A 24,697-nucleotide genomic window follows, 5' to 3' on the forward strand; every position below is an offset into this window, starting at 1 on the left:
TCAGGCTATTTGAAAAGGATGTGTACAAAGATTACCTTAAAATGACTCATTGTAAAAGCTCCCTACCTGATGAATTTGTCCTATTGGAATGAACATCTATTTTAATAGAATCCACTAAAAAAGCTCAATCTGTTCAGCCTGTGAGATGGAATGCAGTAGCAGAGTCCTGCCATGAAAATAGCTTGTGTAATCAGTGGAATATAAATGGCAACAGCATCTTGTACTCCCTTTTATGATGGTGGAAAGAGAAGGAATTCAGTGGGCAGCCATATGACCAGGTCCTGCATGACTGAGGAGCTCACATTTTTACATTGCACTGTAGCACAGTATCTCGTGTGTCCAAGAGGAGGTAAATTGTTCCCATGCCTTGTGACCAGAATCTCTGTCTGGAGGAAGAAGTAGAAGAAAGGACCATTATTTTAGCAGAGGCATTAGAAATCTGTGTGACTGCTGGAAGCATTTATTAACAAAATATTTTCTCATAATTTTTCTCATATTTTCTCATTTTACTCTTCTGAAAGTAAGAGTGTGGAAACTGCTTGAAATAAAGAACTGCATATATGTCTAATAGTTAAAGTTTTAAAGCAGTGCCTATGCTGACAGAAGAGGCAGGGATATGACAATTACTGAAAGCTTAGTACCAGGATAAATTTAAAGTAACTTTATTCTGGAGTGAGCCTTCTGCATGAATGCATGACTTGTGTTGGTGCCAGTGTGGGTGGCATTTGTTAGATTCTGGAGTCCAGTCTGTGTTGCTGCATGAAATGAGTGTGATGGGGTCAGGTCAGTCCTTGCTGAATGATAATCCACATCATAAAGCTACTGTAAATGATTCAGCATGGTTTAGTATTATTTTCAGCCAGTGCCCAGGAGAGGCCAGGACTGAGCTAGCATTAAGAATGAATTGTCCATGCTTCCCACTCTTATATAACTGAGGGTTCAGGTCACAGAAAAGTACAGCAGGAAAATGAACACAGCCTCTTTTCACAATGTAGATTACTTGTCTTCCTTAAACAAAGGTTGTGAACCAGGGTGGAGGTTTAGTTTTCAGAAAGAATCTCAGAACTTCCTAGAGAAATTGAGTTATGATTCTGCAAATTGACAGAACTTTTAGGGCAGGAGCTCAACACCCATTATTTCAGCAGAAACCAGAGTAATTTGCCCCATTTTTGGGCATGTTGAGGTTGCAGCTTTTAATTTCTAAGTGGATATAATGTGTTAGCTTAAAGCCAAGAATTCCGTTGCACACGGGTTATTTGGTGACTATTGTGATCTTTTTTCTTTGATCTCTTACTAAGGCACCTTTGCAGCATTAATTTAAGTTGTTGTTTGAGGTCATACTAAATTGCTGTGTTCTTTTGTTGTTGCCTGGAAAAGGTTTTGAATAAGTTACTCATGTAGATACTTAGGTAGTTTCTTTTAGGTGTTAGAAGGCTACAAAAGGAAGGCTGGGATACAGAACTTCAAAAAAGGAACAGGCCAAAAGGAAAGACAGAATGAAAGAGAAGGAGAAGGAAAGGAAAGAAAGAAGAGAAAGAGAGAGAGCAAGAAAGAAAGAAATAGAAAATGTGCAAAAATCAGAAACCATAATTCCTAATTGTCTAAATTAATTTTTTAGCAGCTACAGTTAGGCTGGACTGATGGCTGTGTGATTGCTCTACTTGATTCTGTAAAAAGCAGCAATATTGTAGAGTTTTACTTACATACCAGGAAAAAAATAAAGCAAAGCTCTGTGTGCTTCAGACTTGGCTAGCGAGTCCAGCCAAGAACAGATGGAAACTCTGCCAAGCACTTTTTCATTGAAGAGTTTTCTTGAAGCTTTAAGAGGGGAAGATCGGGGTTTGCAGACAAAATTGCTGATTCCTGCTCACAGTGCTACTCTCTTTCCTGCTTTTAGGACCATCTTGCAAATATGGGCTGGACATCTGGCAAACACAGGCTGGGTTCAGTGGCTGTGTTTGTCTGGACTACTCATGCATGAGGACCATTTGACTTGGGACTGAAATAAGCATTATCTGCTGGGTTTGTACATGTACTAGGGCGTTTTAGGGGTTTTGAAATCTTGGTGTTTGTATTGCTGCAAGACCCTTTCAGCCCACCTCGAGTAGTAGAAGGTCCCATGTGGAAGGCTCAGTATTGTTCATGCTACTATCTCATGATGGAGCTTACTCTATCAGCTATAGTGTGTACTAGTCCAGGCCCCACACTTGAGCTCTTCTTGACTTGCAGAAGGGTCAGTATCTTTTTTCACCCTAGTTCTTCAGCAGTTATAATCTCTTTACACGTACAAATGCGCTCCTTTACTTGCAGACTTTTCTGTCCTTCAGGACTATGCAATCATTTCAGAGGGGACTGTGTCCTAAAAGACTAAAAAAATTGTTTGTTTCTGGTTTGGGTCTTTTTTCACTCTGTCTCATAAAGAAATGCCATGAAAAAGCCATGAAGATGGAGTTCATTATGTTAATCCCATCTCCAAAAGCTCTGCTGTGCTGCGGGCCTTTGTTGTCAGTAAAATGTCAAGCAATGGCATGTACAGCATGTTGTGCAGACTTCAAAATGCCGCAGCTGTAGCACTGCACTCCGCTTTCTACACAGAGCTGAGGAGTATGGGAGGGATTAATATCAGGTGCCCAAAGTGTTAACACTGAAAACCAAAGCAAGAAAAAACCCAAACCTTACCGAGAGTTTTCTTCAGTGTATTTGTAAAAATTGGTTGTCATTCTTCGTAGTTTGAAAGGCATCTGTTTACCCCTGGTTTATCCAGGAAAGCTGGTGCAGGGGTTTGCCTTCTCAGAGGGGCAATATCCTTCCAAGTGTTCATGGCAGTGTAGAGCATAGTGGTGCTATAATATAGTTATAGCCATTAATTTGTCATGCTTGTGATAATATGGGAGGCAGGTGAAATACCAGAAAGCAAATTGCCTATTTTAATTCCCAGAAAAGAGACTTTTCTTCAGCACTGACCCATTTTATGAAATCATGGATTTCATGCTGTAAAGGACCTAATGCTTTTTTGGTACAAATGTGACCAGTTTGTAGGTCTCCACACCTGTTGTGGGAAAGTCTGGCTGCAGGAAGGTCAGCCAAATACATTAATAATATGACCCTCACCAGCAGAAGCCAACAAGGAAAATATTATGTTCCTGGACATGTATTTTGTAGGTATGGTACAGAGACCAAAGGACAGCAACCTTTTTGGTTCTCTCAAGCACTGAAACAGGAAAATTTGCCAGTCTGGTCATGGGATAAGAGAGGAAGGACTGTGAGCAGATAAACTGCTCCTGACCTAATTCTGAAATAAGTATCACACCTTGTTTCTCAGACATAGTATTCTGAAATTTTTCATATTTTCCTTGAGGAGTATCACCATCTCTTCACACATCAGTGGTGTGTTTTATTACCAAGTCTGTGTTACAGATCAGTTATTACTGATTTTCAAGAAAAATTAGATACACTGGAATGAAGACTGGCCATACTGTGCTAGCAAAACTTTTGAGACCAGTGACTTAGTTTAGGGTATAAGAGGGATGAGGGTTTTCATGTGGAAGTAAGAGGGATGACGGATGATGGTTGTAATCTCAGGCCATGTAGGAAGGTCTGACCTAATACCTGACCACAGCATTTTCATCTCCATGCTGCTTTCCCACTGATTTCAGTGACCGGGTGGCAGAAGGAAGAGACACATCCCTGTTATTATTTGATACATGTGAGCTCCTGTGGCCCTCCCACTGTATTTGCCTGGCCTGAGCTTTGCCATCTGCACTGCAGGCCAGGCACTCTGCTGTGTGACTCCTTCCACCTCTCCCTGGAGCAGCTTGCTTTGGTTTCATGTAATTACAACTGATGTCTCTCAAAAAATATTGCGTGTTATGTTTTATGTTCCTTTCTGACACCTCATGATAGGGTTTTGTACTGCAAATCACCATGTTCAAAATGTGGAAAGATTGCAGCTGTAAAATTAATTTCATTTGTATTTATCCAGGTGTGGGTATTAGGACTCAACCAGAATCTAGCATCATAAATCCTCTTTGAGGAAAAAAAAGAAAAAGTTAGTATCTGCATCCAGGCTTTCTCTTGTCTTCCAGGCTTCTCTTTATTGTTTCCCTCAAAATGCTGGTGCTGCCAGGTTCCTTACAGCTGTTCTCATTTCGTCTGTTGCTGACTTGTTTGCTGGTTCAGTAACTATAATAGTGTACCCTCCATCCTTTCCTCCTTCTCTCCTTTCTTCCCTTTCTTTCCTACTTTCTTTTTCTCCAGTATGGGGGTAAACAACTTGAAAAGTACTTTCATCAGCACACAGGAAAGTTACTCTTGCAACAAGTTCTGCATCCAGAAATACTGTGACAAAGTGTTTTATCCAACATGATTTTTTTCAGTGTGGAGGCATATCTTCTTGTGTGCAGTATCAACAGAGATATTGTCTGTAGGGCTTGGGGGTGTCACAGGTAGCTCTGAAACAACCTGCACTTACAGAAAAGTAATCTTCTTCTTGGAGGAAGATCTGGGGTTAGCACAGGGAGCCAGAGCTGTTGACAGGGCTTTGGTAGGTGGTGTGGTCTGTTGGGCTAAGTTAGGCAGCAGTACAGGACTTTCTAAGAGTAGGTATGAGGATGAAGAGGTGCTACTTTTGCACAGAGCCCTTGTGACTCAACTGACATTTCTACTTGGAAGAATTCCCTTTTTAACGGTGAGAAATATTTTAGTTTGTCTGCTTGGCCCTCTGTGATATGTTCCTACCTCACACTAATGCCAGTCGTATCAGATCGTTCTAATTATAAATGTGACAACTCTGAGAATTTGGATTTTAAAATCCTGGAGGATTTATGGGATATTTTCTAACTCCAAACCAGAAAAAGTTACTAGTAAGACTTAACCAGGTTAGAAGGTGGTGTTTTAGCCACAAAAGTACCCATCCCACACCTGGATCTGAGCCAGGGTGTACATCTGCTATATATCTGAGAGAGGGAAAGGAAAGTATCCTATGCTGTGAGATTGGTATCAGCAGGGTCCCCTGTTTCCAACCATGCTCATTTGCTCTAAGTCATGAAATTAATTAATGGAGAAAATTTCTTGTAAAATAGAGCAGCAGTTCTGATTTACATGACTTCTGTGCATTTGCAAGTATTTTTGTCCCCCTATGGCTAGAGCTGTATTAACAGGTTTTGTTCCAATAAATGAACTAACACGCACGTATTAGGCAGAGATCTCAGGGAATGCAGTCTGTGCAACAGCTTTGGCATTCTCTCCTGTTTATTTCTTTGTACCAATGGAGATGCCCCCTGCTCCGTGCCATATTTCTCCCCCCCCAGCTCAGCTACTGAGCCACCTCTTCAGTGGCTGCAGTGAATCAGCACTTCTGGCAGGCTGGTGCTCTGCCTCTGAGCGTGACTCGGTGCGGCACACAGACCCCTCCTGGTCTGCCTGGCTGCCCTGGAACAGGGCTCAGCCCTGCAGGCACAGGTTTGCCTGCAGCTTTAGAAAACAGCAAACAGCAGATCGAAAAGTTGTGCTGGGTTTTATTTCCCTCTAGGAGGAGAAGCTTTTTGCTGATTGTGATCAAGGGGATATTTGCAGCCCCATTTAAAACACTTTGTGGGCATTCAGGTAATTATTAATAAGTGCAATAAATATACTAAGAAATAAAAGAAAATTAAGCTAGACACATTGCACTTGGAAAAGGTGAAACTTATAAGATTGACAGATGTTTGAAAATTTTGAGAAACTCTCTGAAATAGATGCAGAAAATAAACAAAAATCCAATAACTGCAAGATTGCTCTCTCCTCTCCCAGTGTATCTGCAAATCCTTTTTTAGGTCATGTTACCTAAAAAAAAAACAAGGAAGAGAAGAGAAGGGAGTTTTATTTATTTCATTTCAAGCCTGATTTTCAAACTCAGGAAGCTCTCTCATTCCAAAGAAAACCCCACAGAAGATACTGACGTTCCCTCTGAGTCTTTGGTAATGTTCCCCAAATTGTTCATATCTTCTTCAATTTGGCAATACAGAGAAAGAGGGTGTTTGTAGACCCATTGCTCTGAATGAACAACACCTGAAACCACAGCTAATCTCACAGAACAAGTTGGTGAATAAGGTGTTGAATTAAGGACTCACAGCATGGCCCATGGGAAAGGATAAATCCTGCTTCACTGGAGTTTGTGGTAAGGCTGCTATTGATGGGGTTGCAGAAGGGCAGGATCAGACTCTGTGTTTTGCTTTGAATGCATTTTTCTTAAATGGTAAGGGAAATTAAAATAATTTGCTTCCAAAAATTGTTTTCTTATAACAGAGAAAACAAGAGTACAAGAGCAGTATGCAGCAGGACTTGGAGGTCCTGAGCTATATTTTTGTTGTTTTGTTGTTGAATAATTTTTTTCTCCTTACATTCAAATCTAAACTGAAATGTTGGCTGAAATCCTTCATGTGTGTTTTCATGTATGGTTCCATAGGCATTGTTTTCCTTGATTTCCATTAACACAAATAATTAAATAACTGAGGAAACTGGAACTATGTAGCATTACTTCTTTTCATCAGATAATTGGTGCTTTGCAGGCCTAATATGCAATATGTTGATTAGTGCTTTTGTTCTATTAAGGAGTTTATTTTTACTGTACATCAAATTTACTACAGATTAGGCTCCTGTAAGCAATTCATTAGATGTCTTGCATGTGGTTTTCAAAGTGATGTAAATCTTGCCTCTGCTTGAGAACTGAGTCCTACAGAAAATCATTATACAATCTATGCATGCAATGCCTGTTGTCCTGAGTGAGACACAGATGCTGGGACTTCCAGGGTTCAAAAAGAGCTCCTGGAATTGGCTCTGGAGTGCCAGTGCTCCCAGAGTGGTCCAGAACAGACTCGCCTACTGTGTGGGTGGTGCAGAGGGGGTGCCCCAGAGCAGAGGTGTGCTGGGGTGCTGTCCCTCTGAGATGGCATTGCTGTGTGTCCCTGTGAGACTGCATGTGCTGAAGTGTGCTCACCGCAGCTGTACAGCGCGTTGTGTGAAAGGGCACATGCAGGTGTTGGCACGTAGAGTCATGTGTGAATAGAAATGGAGCCTGTAGTTTCAAAAGTGGTCCATGATCCTGGGGATTGATGAGAAACTTGGTCATCCAGTTATTGCCTGCAACTGTGTACCCTGTGAATACAGCACGTATTCCATGTCTGGCGGCAGGAGTATGTTTTTTAAGGCGATGGTTGTGGAGAGGATTACCTTTTTTTAGGTTTGCTTTATTAAGCCAATCAGAAATGTTCAAAACTACGAGGTGTTTCTCCAAATCTTATGATCCCATTAGTTAAACAACAGAGAGAGAAGTGAAGCAAGCAAGCAAGCAGACTACAGAATAAAATGTGTAAATAAAATACAGTAACAAACTTTTGGTCAGGTAACATCTTGCTGAGCAGTCAGATTATTGACTACCCAGCCAGTTCTGCTGATATGACCAACATAAATTCATCTTTGCTGCTTTTTTTACTGATGCCAAAAACCAGAGGAGCTCTAGGAAAGGAGAACTGGATTCAATTCTGGTTCATGAATCACATATTGAATTGTCAGGAAAGGAACAAATTCTGCCCCAATTGCCACTATAACTATGATAGGTTGTACTCGTGTGCCTCAGGGCAGAATATGGTCTGAAATGAAATAGATGAGGTCAAAATCTGTTTTCATTGATCACAGAGAAGGCAGTGAAGCTGTAGAGGCAAATGTGACAGGAAAATATTGTCAGCAAGGCCGTTCCTCTTGCCAGTGATGCATCATAGCAAAAAGAAGGCTGTTTGATTTTCAACCTCCGTGATGTCTTGGTTGGATTGATAAAAAAAATAATCATTCTGTAAGCAAGTAAATTGAACTGAAAGTAAGACCCAGTGATTGACACTGAATTGCAAGATGCCGTTTATTTAAAGTCTTTTCGCACAGTAAAAGAAAGGGCCATTTTGTTTTTGCAGCAGAAAGTTTTGTTTTGGTTTGGTTTGAGTTTTTTTACTTATGTTTTTAGGATCCTGCAAAAGGGAGACAAGGAATGTGGTTTCAGGAATAAACTTCTTTTATTCCATCAGATATATTCTGCAGCCCATTCCATAAAGATGACAATAATAAAAAAGCAAGGGACACAATAAAAGAAACAACTTTCTTTCTGTTAGGGCGGATGGCTTTATAGAATAGATTCTGAAGCAGCAAAGAACTGAAAGTGGTTTCTGAGAAGTGTTGACCTCCTTTCGTGCCACTTACTGTGAATTAAAGCTATGAGTGAGAACTAGTTTGGGCATGTGGTACAGCACTTACAGCAACTGCTGCCAAGGAACAAGATTTGTGTTTCTAAGGAAATGCAACAAAAGAAAATGGTTTAAGAGGCAGTGGCTGTCACGGTGCAAAAAAAAGTATCTATTTATGTACAGATAGGAAAAAAAAGGTCAAATTGGGTTATTCTATATGCAGGCTACCATACATGTAAACTCTTGTAATGTGAGATTCAAAATCAAACTACTGTGGATTGTGCAGGGTTTAGCATATCTCACTGTGTTGGAGTTTACAAAGTTGAGCTAGCTAAAAGCAGTTGTGACCTGCTCTGTGCCTGTGATTGACTGTTGTTTGTCACTCTTACAGGCATTATTAGTAACAGTGATCTGCTATAGGAAAGGGATACATTTAGAGCAAGGAAACTGGGTTTTTGTGGCTTTTTTGAGCTCCTTTCTTACGAAACCAAAAGGCAAATAACTTCAGCACTTCTAAACCAAGGCTGCCAAACAGTATCACTTACCACTACCTTTAAGGCTATAAATATCTTAGGACATGACATCCACTCACTGATTTGTAGCAAAGATGTTATGAGAATTGTTCATGCACTGCAGTTTCATTAAGGGTTGAAAACTGTAGCAAAACACTGAGGAAAAAATATTGCTATATTTACACAGTGTCTTAACTCATTTTTTTCACCCCTCCGGGGTTGGAAAGGGAACCACCTGTCTCCTTTGCTGATGTCAGACTGCTGCCTGGAGACATGGTGCTATTGGAAAGCACACGATACTGTACATATTTACACCAAGCTTGTATCTGATTGAGATTGTGCTACGAGACCTGTGAGTTCACAAGTTTCTTCATCATACTCTCATGCATTAAACATGTATTTGAACTCTGGCTTGAAATCCATGTGATCTTATGATAGACGTATTTATGTAATAGTTAAATGAATGATCATGTGCTCTCCAGCTCCTTTTCCATGCAAATGTAGAGGAAATTGAATATTATAATATTTCAGTGAGATGTCCTCAATAACAAATTACTGTTTAAAATAACCAATATTTGTATGTATATAAATTGCCTAGCAGTTATTTTTGTCTGCTATTTGCATGATATGGAAAAGATTTTTTTCTAGCAAGCGTTTTAAGCTACTTGGTGCTGCTTTCCTTTTGGAATGATCACAAGGGTGCACATTTAGGGACGTATTTTCCATCTGTTTTTTTGAAGCTGGTAAAGCACATAATTTGGAATAGAAAAGAAGTCTGAAAGTGCCCATATTTGAACTGCTATGTGTTTCAGCCATTCTAGGAATTCTTACTCTGTAGCAGTCGGTAAAAGTGAAGGACTACATTGTGCCCTTGGGATGCAGTATGCAGGCAGGGCTCAAGGCCAGTGGGAGCCCTAGGGGACTGCCCAGGGGCACACCAGGGCCCTCCTGAGACTTTTGCTGCTGGGTTACCAAGGCAAGAACCTGAAATGATCAGGGGAACTCTTTGAACTCCACCTGTTTGATGCGGTCCTGTGTTGTGGAGGTTTGTTTGAGGTGGTCCTTCTGCAAAGGCCAGGCTTGGGCTTCTCTTCATACAGCCTTGAGTGATGTCATGTGCCTGTTGGAGAGCCTTGAGTGATGTCATGTGCCTGTTGGAGATCCTTGAATGATGTGCTGTGCCTGTTGGAGAGACCCACAGGCTATTCTGTGTCCTGCACTGGTGGGTGTGGGGCTGATCTTCCATGGAGAGCAGCACTGGCATGATGGTGACTCTTTTCAGAGTGGGGATCAGCACCTGGTGAGCCACAGCTCACCTACACTCCCTCTGCCTGTCCGTAAGCATTGCCTTGGCTCCTCACATCAGCTCACCCTTTTGGTGGGACTGCTTGTTGTACATGGTGAATAAGGGTGGCAGAATCTGGCCATGTTGCTCTGTCAGTGGTTGGATCAAGTTGGCCACCATTTAGTGCAGTAATTTCTCTTAGTTGGGCATTTTGAAAGCACCAAAATACTTGAGGACACTAGTTCTCCTGGGAGTCCATGGGGCTGGGAACAGCTAGGTAATAAAGGCTCCAAGAAATGTGAACTGTTGCTGCAAAAGCTAGGTAAAAGAGCAGATTTTGGGATAGTACCATGCCTGGGGTATCAGATTGCCCAAATTAAGTTCTGACAAAAGAAATTGATTTCTTCTTGCTGAGGTCTAGAGAAGATCCAGACAGCACCACAGCTGTTGAGTTGCTTATATTTCCTGAGCAGTTCAGGCACGATTCCTGGGGTGTGAAGATAGTTTTCACTATCAGCTGGATGGGTATTTTTGGCTGAAGACTGTTCCAGTGGGAAAACTCGTATCAGTGGGTGTTGCTGAAGACAGTACTTCTGGATTACTGTGGGAACTAGCTCATTGCTAGTGTGTACCAAACTCATGGTGGTACAGGGGGAGATGTCACTATCTCATCTTCCAAGATCTCCTTAATCCTTTTCTTTTTTTAGTAATTTGTGATTTATTTAGTGTAGTTCTTTAGCGATGATCTACACTGTATGTTAGGGATTTTTTTTAATGGAGAATGGAGATTGAAGGGTAAGGAAAACTGGCCTTCCCTATGCTAGAGACAGAGAAGTTACAGATAGAAACGAATGCTTCAGTCTTCTGTTTCATCCTCATGTGCTAGCACCATTTTTTTTTGTATACTAAGCAGAGTGTTCTAATGTATGATTCATATTAATTAGCTTTCTGCAAAGTACTGCACACCTCAACTTGAACTGAACCAGAAATAAATATATTGCCATATATTAACATTTTATTAGTTGAGAAGAAGAATAGGATGAAGGCACCTATGTGAAATCCCAAGTATGAGCTTCAGATTGAATTAATGCCAGCAGTGCCTTGAGATTAATTTGGTTACTATGGGTGCAGAATAAGAAATAGTATACCATAATGTAAATATGTTTACTGATTCATTTTTGGCATTAAAAACTAAAACCACATGCAACAACAGCTTTTTCTTACTTGGAAGAAGGTGGGTACATTTTAGTAATTAAAGTAAATGTTGCCCTCTGGAAAGTGCCAGTACCCCAGTGGAAGATGAGTGCTGTTCCTACAGAGGATCTGCCCCATCACAAGCGGCAGAACTGCAATACACCAAAAGAGTCCTGGAACAAAAAATACTACCAACCCAGAAAGCTGCCAGTCTTTTACAGCTTCTCATTAAATATCCCTTGTAACTTGATAGCATCTGTTTCATGTACCATTCAACTGGTCAAATGGGAGTTTTCTATCCTTGTGCCATTTCCCGTTTCATCGGTATGTAAGAAAAGGAACAAGTTTGGCATCCTAAGATGTTGAAAGCTGAGAAATAATAAAATAATGCAATAGAAATACTATATATTCAGAAAGCAATTATTTTAAGGAGTTTCAGTTTTGACATGGCTAGATTAACTATGAAGCTTTTTGTTTTTATACTTACTGTCAAGAATGTTGTTAAATACTGATACCACCTCCTAAGAGAACAACTTTTAAATACCAAAATGAAAAGGATGAACATTAAATATTTTGGTAGATATATTGTGCCATAATGTATACTGTCTTGTTCTTAATACAAAGCACAGTAGGGCTTAATTAAAAAGTGATTGTACGATCTATCACAAACCTGCATTAGGGACATGGATGCCAAGAAAATTAAGTTGAATAGGTGGTGATAATGAAATCGATATTTTATTGAATAGCTTTTATTCCTATGCCTTTGTTTGCTATTCTTGCCTTTCTGTCAGCAGGTAAGACATTTTCCATCTGAAATTCTTTGAAGGAATTAATTTAGTCTGATGCTGCTTTATTTCATTATTTTATCAGTGTAAGTTATTTTATTCATTTTTTTGACAGAGTAAAATGCCTTGACAAACTTCTGACTCCATCAGAGCAGAGCATGACAGTAAACAAAGAAAAGCAAGTCCTTACGAGCTCGTTCCTGCTAGGAGTAGCTAGCTAACAACTGGTACAAGGGTAATTTTCTATTTCATGTAAGCAAAAGTCATAGTCACTCAAAGCCTCCAGGGCAGCCCCACAACTGGATTTTAGTACAGCTTTCTCCTGTTCCAGCTCCTAGAGTGGCTTTAGGACCTGCTCGGTAAAGTGTTTAGCATTAGAGAACTGTGAAATATACCATAATACCAAGTGAAGAATATATACAATAAAGGTAAGTATTTGTACAGCCTGGGCCAAAATTCCCCTTGTTATAACTTCATCAACTTGAATGCTATTGATTTTTCAGGTACCACTGACCTGAAATTGCTGGGATTGTGCTTGGGTTGAATTTGACCTATGCTGTTAAGGCCAAGCAGAATCACAGTTTTGAAAGTTTAATGCAAAGAAATAGTTACCGAGTATTCCGCTGTCTTGTAATTCTACACCAGTCACTCACTTCAGTGCACTGTTGCAAAATCTCTTCTTTAGATGGGTAGAACTGTGTCTGCAAGCACTGTAGAAAACAATAAAAGAGCTTATTGTTCCCTTTCATATTTTTAAGAGTGGTGTGCTGCAAACCAGACAGCCTGTGCTTTCTGAACAGAGCTGCCGGGGCAGCCGGCACAGCTTCATTTTCACATCCCCACTTCCTAGGTTCAATGTTGTCAGTGTCCTTTTTGTGGCAAAAATCCAATAGCCAAAAGGGGAGGCTGGTTTCCATGATCTTTCTGCTTGTGTGTCTCAACTGGGCACATACCACATACTGCAGTGCACTGCCCATTGCAACTTGCAGCTTGTCTCACGCCTGGGTGCAGTAGGCAACATGGGATAATGTGCTAGAGGAGAAGACAGGCACAGCACAAGGCTCATGAAAGCCATGAGAGGCACTGAAAGCTTGTGTTCATGGTATGCAGCAGTAAAGATATTTGAAAGGTTAGGTTCTGTCTATTTTTAGGTAGCCTTCACATTGGAACTGATCTAAAAATGAAGGGGACATAAAAATTGCACTCTCCTGATTTATCAGGGATTTTTGACAAAATGCATTAAAAAAGCTGTCCTCTGAATCAGAGATTTTTTTCTGAAGTGTAGTAGTTCTGTGCTTCTTGTTTAGAAGAGGAGTCTTTATGTTCTTGATTAAAATGCCAGTGCTGTCTATTTCACTCCCAGATCAGCATTTTCAGATTTTAGCAAAGTTAAAGAAATATGACTTTCCAACTTATTGTTTGGGAAGATTTATTCACTTGTGTAAATGAATTTTAAAAAATTGGCAAGGCCTTTTATCTCATATAAAATAAATCTGAAGATAAATGATCTTTTCCACTAACATCACCTATCATTAAAGTGGCTAAATGAAAATCAAAATGTGTTACTATTTAGTGCCTGCTCGCCTTTTTACGGGAGATGAAATTGAGCATGTTTACAGGGCAGGAATTGTCAGCGATGCTTCGATTTACAGCATTGTCCAGGATATAAATTAACAACCACCATGTGTTTTCCCCCACTCTCCCTGGAAGATGGTAGCCCTATCTCCCAAAGTGTACAGCTCCAGCTTGCTGTGCATGCTTCGACCCTTCCTTAAGGAAAACCTGCAAACAATATAAAATTGTGCTGCATTGAACTGAAGTGCAAATATTTTTCCATGTCCCTGTAAACCAGAGTGCATGTGAGAATGAAACAGCTGGAAGTCTACCTCCAGAAAACCCCTGGGGATGTGTCACACTCATTTCTCCAGTCTATGCAATCTTGGTTTAATAAATTGGTAATAATATTGTGATGAAGTGCTCTTTGGTGTTGGTTTGCTCTTTTATCAGAAGTCTTTTTTTACATAACAGCTTGCAACAGGAATTAAAATAATCTTCCATTCTGACAGTTTCCTGTTTTTACTTGGTTCTTTGTTTCTCAGAGAGAAGGGAGAGGCTGCAGTGGGCAAAAGGGAACGGTGCACTCTGATGAAGTCTCTGTTTCAGGGTGAATCCTACCCAGTCCTTTCAAGGCTTTTGGTTAAATGCATTGCCCTGACTTGCACTTCCACATGTGGAGTTCAAAAGAGCAGAAACAACAAATAGTGTTTAATTGAGCCAGATTGTTGGGGAATTTTACAATGTAGAGATCTATTTGGACAAACATAGAAGTAGCAAACTCGCCTTATTTGTTGATAGACATGAAGTAGTGAAAATACAGTTGCAGCTCTTTTGGGGAGGAAGCATGAATCTTCCAGTGTCCCAGGGCAAAGATGTTTAGCAAATACTAAATTTCTTGGGAACAAAGATGTCTAACATGGTGATAGCTGATGCAATCTATGTGCTTTATTCCTGTTGTATTCACAGGGAAAAGTTAGGAAAGCCTGAACAGTATGAAAATTAAAAAAAAAAAAAAAAAGGTGGAGGAGTTTCTGCTTTGAACTGTGTTGGTCCCACCGTCTGTGATAAGGTCGGATTCGAAGCCTGCTTAAATCCATTTAAAGATTTCCATTCCCTTCCAAAGGATTTAGAGCAGTCACCCCTTCCAGCTACTTTAACCCCCCTTTTACTTTACTGCATTTTCTCATACAGGTATTGAGGCAAGTGATTTGGATAAAATAAAATAAAATTAAATTATAATAAAATAGTAACTCACCCATACCTTTCTGTGGCTAGTTCTCCCATTCCATCTCTGCACTGGCATGTTTGGCCCTGAGTCAGAGGTGAAAGTACTGACAAATTTCTTGTCAAAAGCATCGCTGGAGGAGGGTCAGCCTCTAAAGGTTTACAGCTGCACTTTGTATAGCTAATAAGCCCTGGGCTAAATGCTTATCTTCCTTTATTTCTGTTATCTGAACTGGGGATGGAGGGAGGATGACATCTCTTGCCATTTGTGCAACTTTTTTAGATTAATATTGCAGCTCCAAGAAAAATGAATAATTGGGCTTTTGAGCAGGGAGTGGAACCACGAAACCCATAGGGATTCCTCTAGCACTAGTCACTAGTTTGCATATCGCAAGTTAACTGCAATTTATGAAGGGTTCCGGCTAAAAATAACTCCAGGGCTCAGTTTTGGCTGGCAGGAACTACTAGTTAAGAGGTCAGGCAAAGCTGATCCTTCAGAAGCCTGGTCTGCATGAGACTGTGGGGTGTTGCAATGAGGTGATGCCATCTCTGCTTGGCTTGTCCTTGGCTGACTCAGGAAAACGGGGTGCAGGGGCTGTGGGGACCTGGGGAAGGGAACCTTTGCTGCAGCCTGGGAGCTTCAGAGGCCAAGCAGTGAGTGCTGGCTGCTGCATGACTGGACAGGAGTTTCCACAAAAGCTCACACTCTTCCACAGGCAGGCACCACCCTATAAAGGGTAACTTGATCTGTAAGTGCATTCAAAAAAATCCCACTAGATGTTTTGTGTGATATCTTAATTTTGTTTGCCTAAAATTGTTGCAGAGCAAATCTGTGGCCTGTGTTACTGAAATCCATCAGATTACTACAGTCCAGAATTATTTCTGCATTAGACTTTGTTTTAATATGAAAAATGCCAAGAGCTAGGCCCAAGAAAAAAGGCTGACTCAGTTCCACTGAGCTCTGTCTGAAGAAAGTCATATTTGAAGATGAGAGATGTGTTGGTAAGGCTGTCTGTCATCTCTAGTTTATTAAAAAGAATTGCTAGGAGGCACTAAAACTGTCCACTGCCTTTCTCTCTGTTCCTTCACTCAAAGGTGCTTCATTCACATCGACTTTACCACAGCGGTTTTGTGTAAAACAAGATTTGATTTTAGAGTATTTAAAGGTTACTGTTCTCTCCAGTGCTGTGCTGCAGCCTTGTGTGCTCCACTGCAGTTGCCTTACCAGCCATTTTAGAGGGGAGATAGCCCATGTTATGGAAATGAGAGATTTTTTTCCTTCCTCTAGCTACTGTGAGCCTCAGCGTGGCAGAGCACACTGAACTCTCTGCACTGCTGTGGCAGCCAGGGCACCACAGCTCCCCTTCAGGCTGGGAGGCCCTGTCTGGGTGCCTAAATGGCCAGATGGCAAAGCAAACCCCAAATGCAATGTGACAGCTGGGTGGCCACCTCAGTGAAGGCTGGTAGCTTTGCAGGCTGGTAGCTCCCATGATCTTCCTTATGGTTGTACCAGGGAATCTTTTCTGTACCCTAAGATAACAAATCCATGGTGGTTGTTTATAGAATCATCCTCTCCAGTTCCCTCTCAGAAAAAGTCAGAAAAAACTAGATTGACATTCTATGAAAAAGTCAGGGAAGAAGAGCTCCAGGGTAATTTGTCTCTTGGTGCTCAGGGGAAAGGGTGCAAGGTGGATGATAATATGTGTAATGAAAAAGGTCTGGGTAGGGTGTTCCAGAGCTCTGCAGAGTGTTCCAAATACAAGGGGTGTTCCTGAAGCTTCCCTATGTTCTGCCCTGTGTGGCTGAAGCTGAAGAAGACAATTGCCTGTCGTCGGAAGGGCACGAGCATCCGAGCAAGGCTGGGAGTGGGAAAGGAAGGGCACGACTTCGGAGTGGGGGCAGATGTTCCAGAGCCCTGAACAGGAATGTTCAAAACCAGTTCCTTGGGTCTGATAATATCAGATATGAGCAGGTTTTGGTCTCTTCCCAGGGACTTTTGTGTGGAAGGATAAGGGAATAATAAGAACTTTATGACTTCTTTTGTTCCAAGGAAATATCAGCAGTGAGGTGAGTAAAGGAGAGATGATGAAGATCTGCAACGGTCTGCGGTTTTGATGTGGTCCTGCCTGCTCTGCCAGCCTGCAAGACAGTGCAAAACTGGAATCTGTCTCCTTGGCTTGCCTGGGTATCTGTGCTCAGACAGCAGCACAACCTCCCTAGGAAACGGATGTGTTTACATGGCTCCGTTTCTCAAACATATAGAGGTCATAAATTTAAAGGTAGATACTCTTTTACAGATCAGCCTTTCTGAAAAACAGTAACACCCAAGTGAAAGACATTGTTCATATTCCTTTTAGCAAGCCTGACAAGCTGGATTTTCCTGCAAATGAGGGTTCTGGAGAATGCTCCAAATGTTGGAGAGAAACAAGTGACAAATATATATTTTTTACATAATCAGCTGGAGTGGGTTAGTTTTTCTTGTTTATAATGAGTAAGTGAAACATGCTTATAAAGAGGCTGATATTCAGGGAGGTATAAGAATAATTATAAAATTTCTTGTAGTGGGTACCTGTGATCCTCCTGCTTCACCTGAACACTGCTGGAAGGTTTCACTACAAGCTCACAGTTACAAACAGTCACACGTCTGCAAGCTTGGTTAACGCTGATAATCAGGTAATCTGCACTGATAGTAAATAGTCATAGTCAGGTCCAGCCACATGAACAAGCAAGTGATTTCCCCTGGCATTCAGTGCTCTTTATTTGAGCCCTCAGTCTGTGGAGGCAGGTGTGGCAGAATTCAGCCTGTTGTCAGTAATGTCAGTAACACGTTGCTGTTTGGAGAAAGTTATTTTGGACTCTCGAATATACAGCTCCTCAGACAGCAGCCCGTGACCCAGAGCTGGGCCAGGAATTAACTAGGCCCTTGAGTTTTTCAGAGAGCTGGTACAGAGACCTACCCTGGGTTTCTCTGTTAAAAAAACCCTCAGATCATAACTGCCCTAACAAAACTAGAAAGAGCAGATGGCTTTATTCCAGTATAGAATTACTGCATCAATGAACCCAAAAGTTCAAGGAGTTTGATTCACTGGCTTATGTTATTGAGAGTGTATTCTGGGTAGGAAGAACTGGATAAATAAGGAAAAGAAGATGAGAAAAGGGGGAAAAAGAGCAAACAAATAGGATAGAAGTGGAACAGAGACAATGGACTGGAGAACAAATACAGGACTGTGCAAAAAGTAAGAGTAAAGATGCACAGAAGGAAGATTTTTAATAAAAAATTAATAGGGTACATATACTTTATATGGAACACCATTCACACCAACACGTCTTTGGAGTGCAATTTGCTCTTTTGTATACAGCATTGGCTGATCTTTTTCTGTAATTCTTGGAGAGTTGAGCAGAAAGGGTTGAGTTGATGTGAGAACTGATTTGCAAACCTCATCTGTCTGAAACTCCAGCACTATTTTTATGTACAACTTTGCTTTTCCTTACTCCCCTAGGAAAGTAGTAAACTTATCCAACAATCAGTGAATACCATAGTTTTGGGGGCAAGGAAAGAAAACATTTCTTCCTCAATGCCATAATCAAGGGACTAATTTTTGGTCACAAGGTCTCCAAAATCAGTAGCTTCTTTGAGAAACCTAAATTACAGGGAATAAAAACCTGACCCATAGCTAAAAAATGTGGGTGAAAGAGGAGGATAAAATGATTGCTGAATTCAGGAAAAAGTCAAGGACAGAGGGCTTGAAGATTTTGGTCTTTGATTTGTGTTTCCTGTTGTTGCAGGCAGCTGTACCTTCCAGTCCTGTTAGAAACGTATCAGGATTTGGGAATTAGTGCCCAAATGTTCTTGGAAGGCTTACCAGAACTTTCTTGAATCATGGCCCTTAAAGAAGAAAAGGCAAAATTTGGGAATTGCTGAGACCTGGTACAGACTAACCTGAAAACAAGGGAAATGCAGTGTGTGAAGAGGTGGTCTGATAAAGGACATTTCACCAGGGCAGATTGTGTCCAACAGAGCCGCAGACTTTGTCAGCTGAAGGAGGGTTTCTTTGTATGTTTGTTGTGGAACCAAATACCGTGTATGTATGCGCTCAGATATTACCCTACAAAAGATGTTTGTGCAATTCTTTAGTGTTGTCAAAACAGAGGGAAGAGCATTGCTAAAGCTTCTAGGGAATATTCAGAAGACAAGGTTTCCTTTGAGGAAGCAGCTTAGGTGCTGGCTGGGTTTCACAGGCTTCATTTGCATATGTGGAGGCTGTGTGCTTCCAAACTACACCGCCACTGCAGCTGTCTTCCTTGCTTTTCTCCTCCTTGGGGCACTATGCTCAAAACCCACAGTAAAACATGGGAAAAAAAGATCCTAGCGGGTAAGTTTATACTATGGGTGGGGTTACACACTTCAGTTAAAAATAAATAAAAGTCTTCCCAAGCAGTGTGGAACCCTTGTTGTAATCTCAGTCTTTTTTAGTTGGAGTTTTGCTTTGCGTCTCTTCTAGGTAATGGTGGAACTGCCAGCAAAGTTCAAGCTATTATGTGGACAGGGCCATAGCAAAGCTCTGGGGCTCTGTAATTATTACTTTTGGTTGCTCTGTCTGTAGTGCACTAGAAAAGTTCTTCAATCTCTAAAGCTTGTATGGTGAGAGCACCATTAAGGTCACAGTTTATATTTATCAGTTAACTTGCTAATTTGAAGGGAAAGCATTCAAGTGGAAATGTAGAAAATAGAAACAACATGAGCAGGTCACAATATCCAAAACAGCAATATGAAATGTTCCAGTGTAAATACATTTCTATAAAAGGTGTGAATGAAACTTAAAAAAAAAACCAACCCAGATGATGGATTTGGCACAGTCAATGAACACAATTATAAGTAGGTATTGAAGGAGAGTATTCCACCAACCATGGATCCACAGATAATAATTAATAAGAACCAACTGTACTCCAGGCAGGCAGGTGCCCAGTATTATTTCACAGTTGACTGTTCAGGGGGTAGAGGTACTCACCGGTGCCACAGATCTTAATAATTTACTGCAGTTTTTATCATTAAATCAGCATATAATTGGGAAGGAAATTAGTTTGAGGGGTTTTTTTTGTTAAGCGCAAAGCAGCACCGTTAATTTACTTATTTGTAGGAAAGGCTTTCTGTAGTTATTTGGTATTTTGCTGTCTTTTTTCTTTTAATTAAGTAAAGTAAAAACAATGCCATTTTTGTCATCAGTGCGTGGTGAAAATATGACAGTGTGATGTGATTTGCAACTTAAGCACAAACTCAGAAAAATGTACATTTTATCAGGACTGGCAATAATGAATTACAAGGAAACACAAATAAGCTAAGAATATATCTGAGACCTCCTACCATTTCTGAAGGTTCCAGTGTCTGTGGGAAAAAGGCTATTTCAAGAATTGTACTTCTTATTTATTTTTTTTCCTCTCAGCAAAATTGCCATAGCCTTGTATAATAATTGAATTCATTTAGTCTTTAGAATACTCAAGTTTGCAAATAACAATGAAAATGAATATTTCATGGCGTGGAGGATGATAAGCTATAGTTTTGTAACTTCCACTGGTAGCCCAGCACAAGGGAGCCAGCATTTACATTTCACGAGAATTTTTGCACCCAGATAATATAAAGAACTGCTGCTTAAGACAATAAGCAGGCAGGTGGGGATAGTTAAACAAGACCTTTATTTTTGGGCTTTCTTTCCCTATTTTGGACAACAATTTACAGTTCCGCTTTATCCATGGAATTTGTTGTATACGCAATGCAAAGGAGCATCGTAAACCAGTTGCACCTGCAGCAGCCCCTATTGTCTGGGGAGGGCTCTGACGGGGAGACAGGTGTTAGCAGTGTGTCTGATTTTCCACGACAAGAGATTTTTAATGAATTTATTTCAGTGAGTAAACGCTGTGTTCAGGTCGGGCGGGCGCACAGAGCGCCCCGAGGCAGCTCACGGAGGCGGGCGGGGGTCGCGGCGGCGGTGGGCAGGACGGCGCAGCTCCTTGTCACAGCCACGGTTTGGTGGGGAATGCACGGAGACAGGGCAGTGATTAAAGAGCGGCTCCAAGTACTGTAATCTATCTGGGAACAGGATCAGGCTTCCCCCTCGGAGCAGGTGAGATAACTGTAGCCACATTTTTTATAGATGCTGAGTCCATGTCAGAGAAATGCTGGGCTGGGGGGTGTGTGTGGGGGGGGGCGGGTTGCTGAGATACTTACCGTGCAAAAACTAACTTGAGTTGCAATTGTCTATGAGAAACCATAGCTTGACCAAAATACTCGAGGTGGTGCAAAATCCCTGAGTGCAAAAAAAATAAAAGTGTTGGGAGGCGGTGTAACTTTTGCCGAACTCTGGGACAGCCTCTCCCATAGAGGCGGGGGAGCGGTGCGGGCACGGGAGAGGCGCTCGGGCTGCTCAGAGCACGCAGGCTGTGGCTCGGCTCAGAGTCCCTTCACTTTTTCTTTCTTATAAGCGCAGCTCTGCCTATTGTGTGCTGGGCTCTGGGGGGAAGACAAAGGAAGCAAGCTAAGAAATTAAACGAGATGGGGAGGGATAGGAGCTGTGCTACGGCAGGAGCGGCGTTCCGGGGGTGTGGCGTGGAAATGTGCTTTGAATCGCAGCGTGTTGCCGCGGCCGCCGGGGTCTGAGCGGGTTTTGCGAAGATTTACTTCACTTCAGGCTGGGTCTGCCCCTGGCTGACGTCACGGGCTGGAGCAGCGGCTCCAGAAGGCTGGATGAGTGACAGCCCAGCCTACTTTTTAATAGCTTTGTCATGTGACGGGGAACAGTAGTAAGACAGGTGCCTTCGGTTCACTCTCAGAGAGGGTCTCGTTGCCTGCATGAGTGTCTGCTGCCTGCCTGCCTGCCTCTGGACTGTAGTTTGCCAGCTTTCCTGCCGTCGCTCCGCAGCTGGATGGCGTGGGACATGTGCAACCAGGACTCTGTATGGAGCGATCTCGAGGTGAGCGGAGCGCGGCGTGGGCGGCCGTGGGTGCCGGCAGCCGGCGGGGCCGTGGGCTCGGCGGGGCCCCGGCAGGACGGCCGAGGCAGCGCACTTTGCAAACAAGTCCCTATCTTATCTTAACTCCGCTAAGTTTGCTATTTTAAGGTTACTCTGCGATGCCTTGAGCAAATCAAAGCTGAGCTCCTGTCATCAGTATAGTATCTCCTGCAGTTGGAAACTATTTTCATGTGCCTCCGGCTCGCTTTCCCGTCATATGCAATATTTATGCTCTAAGATATTGATATGAATCGGTGTCTGAAGTGGCGTTTCCAGTGGCGTTCACTGGCCTGGTTGGAAAAATGCCATGTTTATTTAGAATAAGATGAATATTTCTTAAAAAAAAAAAGTTATAATCAACTCATGGATTCATATTTTGATTCCTTGTTTCACTGTGCTCTGTCGAAGGTTTTTTCCTTGTTTATCAGCTGCAGAATGCAAACACGCACGCAGGAATGAATACCCTGTTGTTTGGCTTTAGATGCTTTTAAAAGAGATTTCTGGAAGGAGACGTTTCCCTGCTACTTGTGGTGTTGGAATACTGACGCTGTAGCTAATGCCCCGTAGAGCAGGGTTTGCAGTCAATCTGAGTAATCCAAGAAATGGTTAAATCCCATGTACAGGAGAGACAACAGGATGAACCATGAGAATAGAGTTTATGCAGGACTGTGAACTGCTGCTGCTGCCGCCGCTGCTGCTGCTTGTGTAAAAATAGACGGCAATACATCAAATCCACAGCTTCTGCTGGCTACAATTCATAAAGGAAAAAATAAAAAAGGCAAGCAGCCCCGTGGTAATCTCTGGAGTATAATGTGAGGTTTGAGGATTTCTGCATATTTGCATTCAGCAAAATGGAGCATTACCTGAAAGTTTGGGCAACTTGCGAAGCGAGGCAAACTTTCTTTGGACCCCATGAAGAGGAATCCCAAATACAGACCTGCTCAAAGGAACTAATCCTCTGGATTCAGGCTTGGAATAAGTGCTTAAAATGCTTCCCTTGGGCAATGGGGGAGGGAAAAACAGGTTACAGGCAATGCTTTTTAAATAAAATGTTCATGCTGTAGGGGGCTGAGCTACCCATCTAAAGTGAACCGTTTCTGTGTTCTCCAGTAAATTTTTCCTATCTGGCAGAGCATGTGTGTGGATTCTCAAGTAATTTTGTCATGTTTTAAATATTTGCAGCTTGCCATTGTATCCACAAATTTCTGTTTGCATATTGTAATTGGTCTTATCTTGTTTTGATTTCTTGGTAAAGTGGAATAGATATGGATAATTCATATGTCCTGTAGCTATTATGAGTCAAGGCAGTAAGTGGATGACTTTCTGGCTCCAAAGTCCTAATTGTTTCTGAGTAGCTGGAGTATCCTGTGGGTTGTTGTCTGGCTTGTAGCATGGGTCTCTGCTGCCATAGCTTCATTTTTCCATCGTGTATTATTCTTAATGCTGCTAGGAACTGATTGAGGAACCAGCTTATATGGAAATACTGAAGATTTATTTTAATCACTAGAGTTCCTGCAGTAATTTCAAGCTAGTAACAGAATAGATAATTTATGTCAATGACTGTTTCATAGTGCAGAGAGAAAAAAAAAAGAACCAAAAAAAGAGTTTGATCTTAATATTAATTGTGTGGTGGATGGATTAACTGTGGGTAGGATTTTGCCAGTGTGCTCCTGCATTGCACTTCCTGTAGCAACACTAGCGTCTGCGTGCTGCTTTGGCTCAGGGGATCACCTTTACTGAGCTAAAATAATGCAGGCAGCAAGCACTGGAGGCAGCTTTCATTCTTTGAATCATTAATATTTGCTGTCAATGTTAAATGTATTATATTCTCGCTCACATAATGACAGGACGGCGTGTTGTTTAATAAAGGCCTGCATCACTGTAGCTGATCAGCGTCCCCAGTGCTTCACAGCCTAATGAAGGTGATGTACAGTAAGGTTGTGAAGATTGATAGAGAGAATCCACATGACACACATTTTGTAAAGTCTCTCTTTCCTGAGTTCATCCCCTTGGCACTTTGAAAAACTTGTTAAAAATAAAACAAAGATTATATTTTCATTAATATAATTAATATGGCATAAGTCCAGTCTTCTTCTTATTTTTTTTTTAATTTACCTTCAAAGGCACAAAAACAGCCAAAAGGTTAATGGAGAATTATACTTAATTATAATGATTCATTACCATCAGTGCAGTTAAGCTAATTTACTGTTTGCGTCTGAACTAAGAGAAAAAAGGTCTGTTGGAGTGAAATAACACACAGTAATTAGCCTTTTGTGTTTAGTGACTGCTTTATCCTCCTAAATGTTACTGTAAAATTAGGGCTATAGTTATGGAATAACTATCATATCAAATAACAGTGGGAAGACATTAAAATGTGTGCTACACATACAGGTGCACCTGTTACAGATGTATAGGCAAACAGCAAATATCAGCGTGTCAGATGAGGACAGTTTTAGGACTTGGAGTGTTAAATCTGGCATCATCCAAAGGCCAAATATAAATTAATAAAAGGAGCACTTGCTGCTAATGTGTCTCATATTAATGTGCTCTGTGTGCTCAGAAGTATAATGTCATATTCAGAAACATTGATTTTATTATCATGTCAACATTGGCAAGGCATATATACTTCATTTCAGCAGTTACATTTTTAGGTGACATTGCAGTCTCTATAGGTAAATGGAGGCTGCGATAAGCAGGATTTCTTTTAATACCATTGTTTATGTTGCTTCAAAAGCCCACTGTAGGAACTTGAAAATGCAGATTAGCAAAAGTAAACATGTTTAAGTAGGTGGTTCACAGGGTGAAGCTATTTTTATAAATGAAAGCAGTAACAGATCAGCAGGATACTTTAGAAGTCTATGGCATCAGTTATAAGCTACTGACCTCAAGAACACAAACCTGAGAATGATGCTGAGAATCTACCTT

General features: G+C 41.4%; 1 protein-coding gene across 2 annotated transcripts in view; it reads left to right on the forward strand.

Annotated features, from left to right (window-relative positions):
• The window catches only part of PPARGC1A (PPARG coactivator 1 alpha), a 363,473-nt gene that overhangs the window by 274,450 nt on the left and 64,326 nt on the right, over positions 1–24,697 (forward strand). The window contains exon 1 of one of the 2 annotated variants that reach the window (XM_054294688.1): positions 21,548–21,733. The exons of the other annotated variant lie outside the window; for it this stretch is intronic. Coding sequence (XP_054150663.1) covers positions 21,686–21,733 — 48 coding nt within the window. The 5' untranslated portion in view covers positions 21,548–21,685. Of the gene's footprint in view, positions 1–21,547; positions 21,734–24,697 lie in introns of those variants that run through there. 2 annotated transcript variants of the gene reach the window in all.

Source organism: Melozone crissalis, unplaced genomic scaffold (genome assembly GCF_028551555.1).
Source record: "Melozone crissalis strain CALT ecotype California unplaced genomic scaffold, PUWL_Pcris_2 ptg000006l_1, whole genome shotgun sequence".
NCBI classification, from domain to species: domain Eukaryota; kingdom Metazoa; phylum Chordata; class Aves; order Passeriformes; family Passerellidae; genus Melozone; species Melozone crissalis.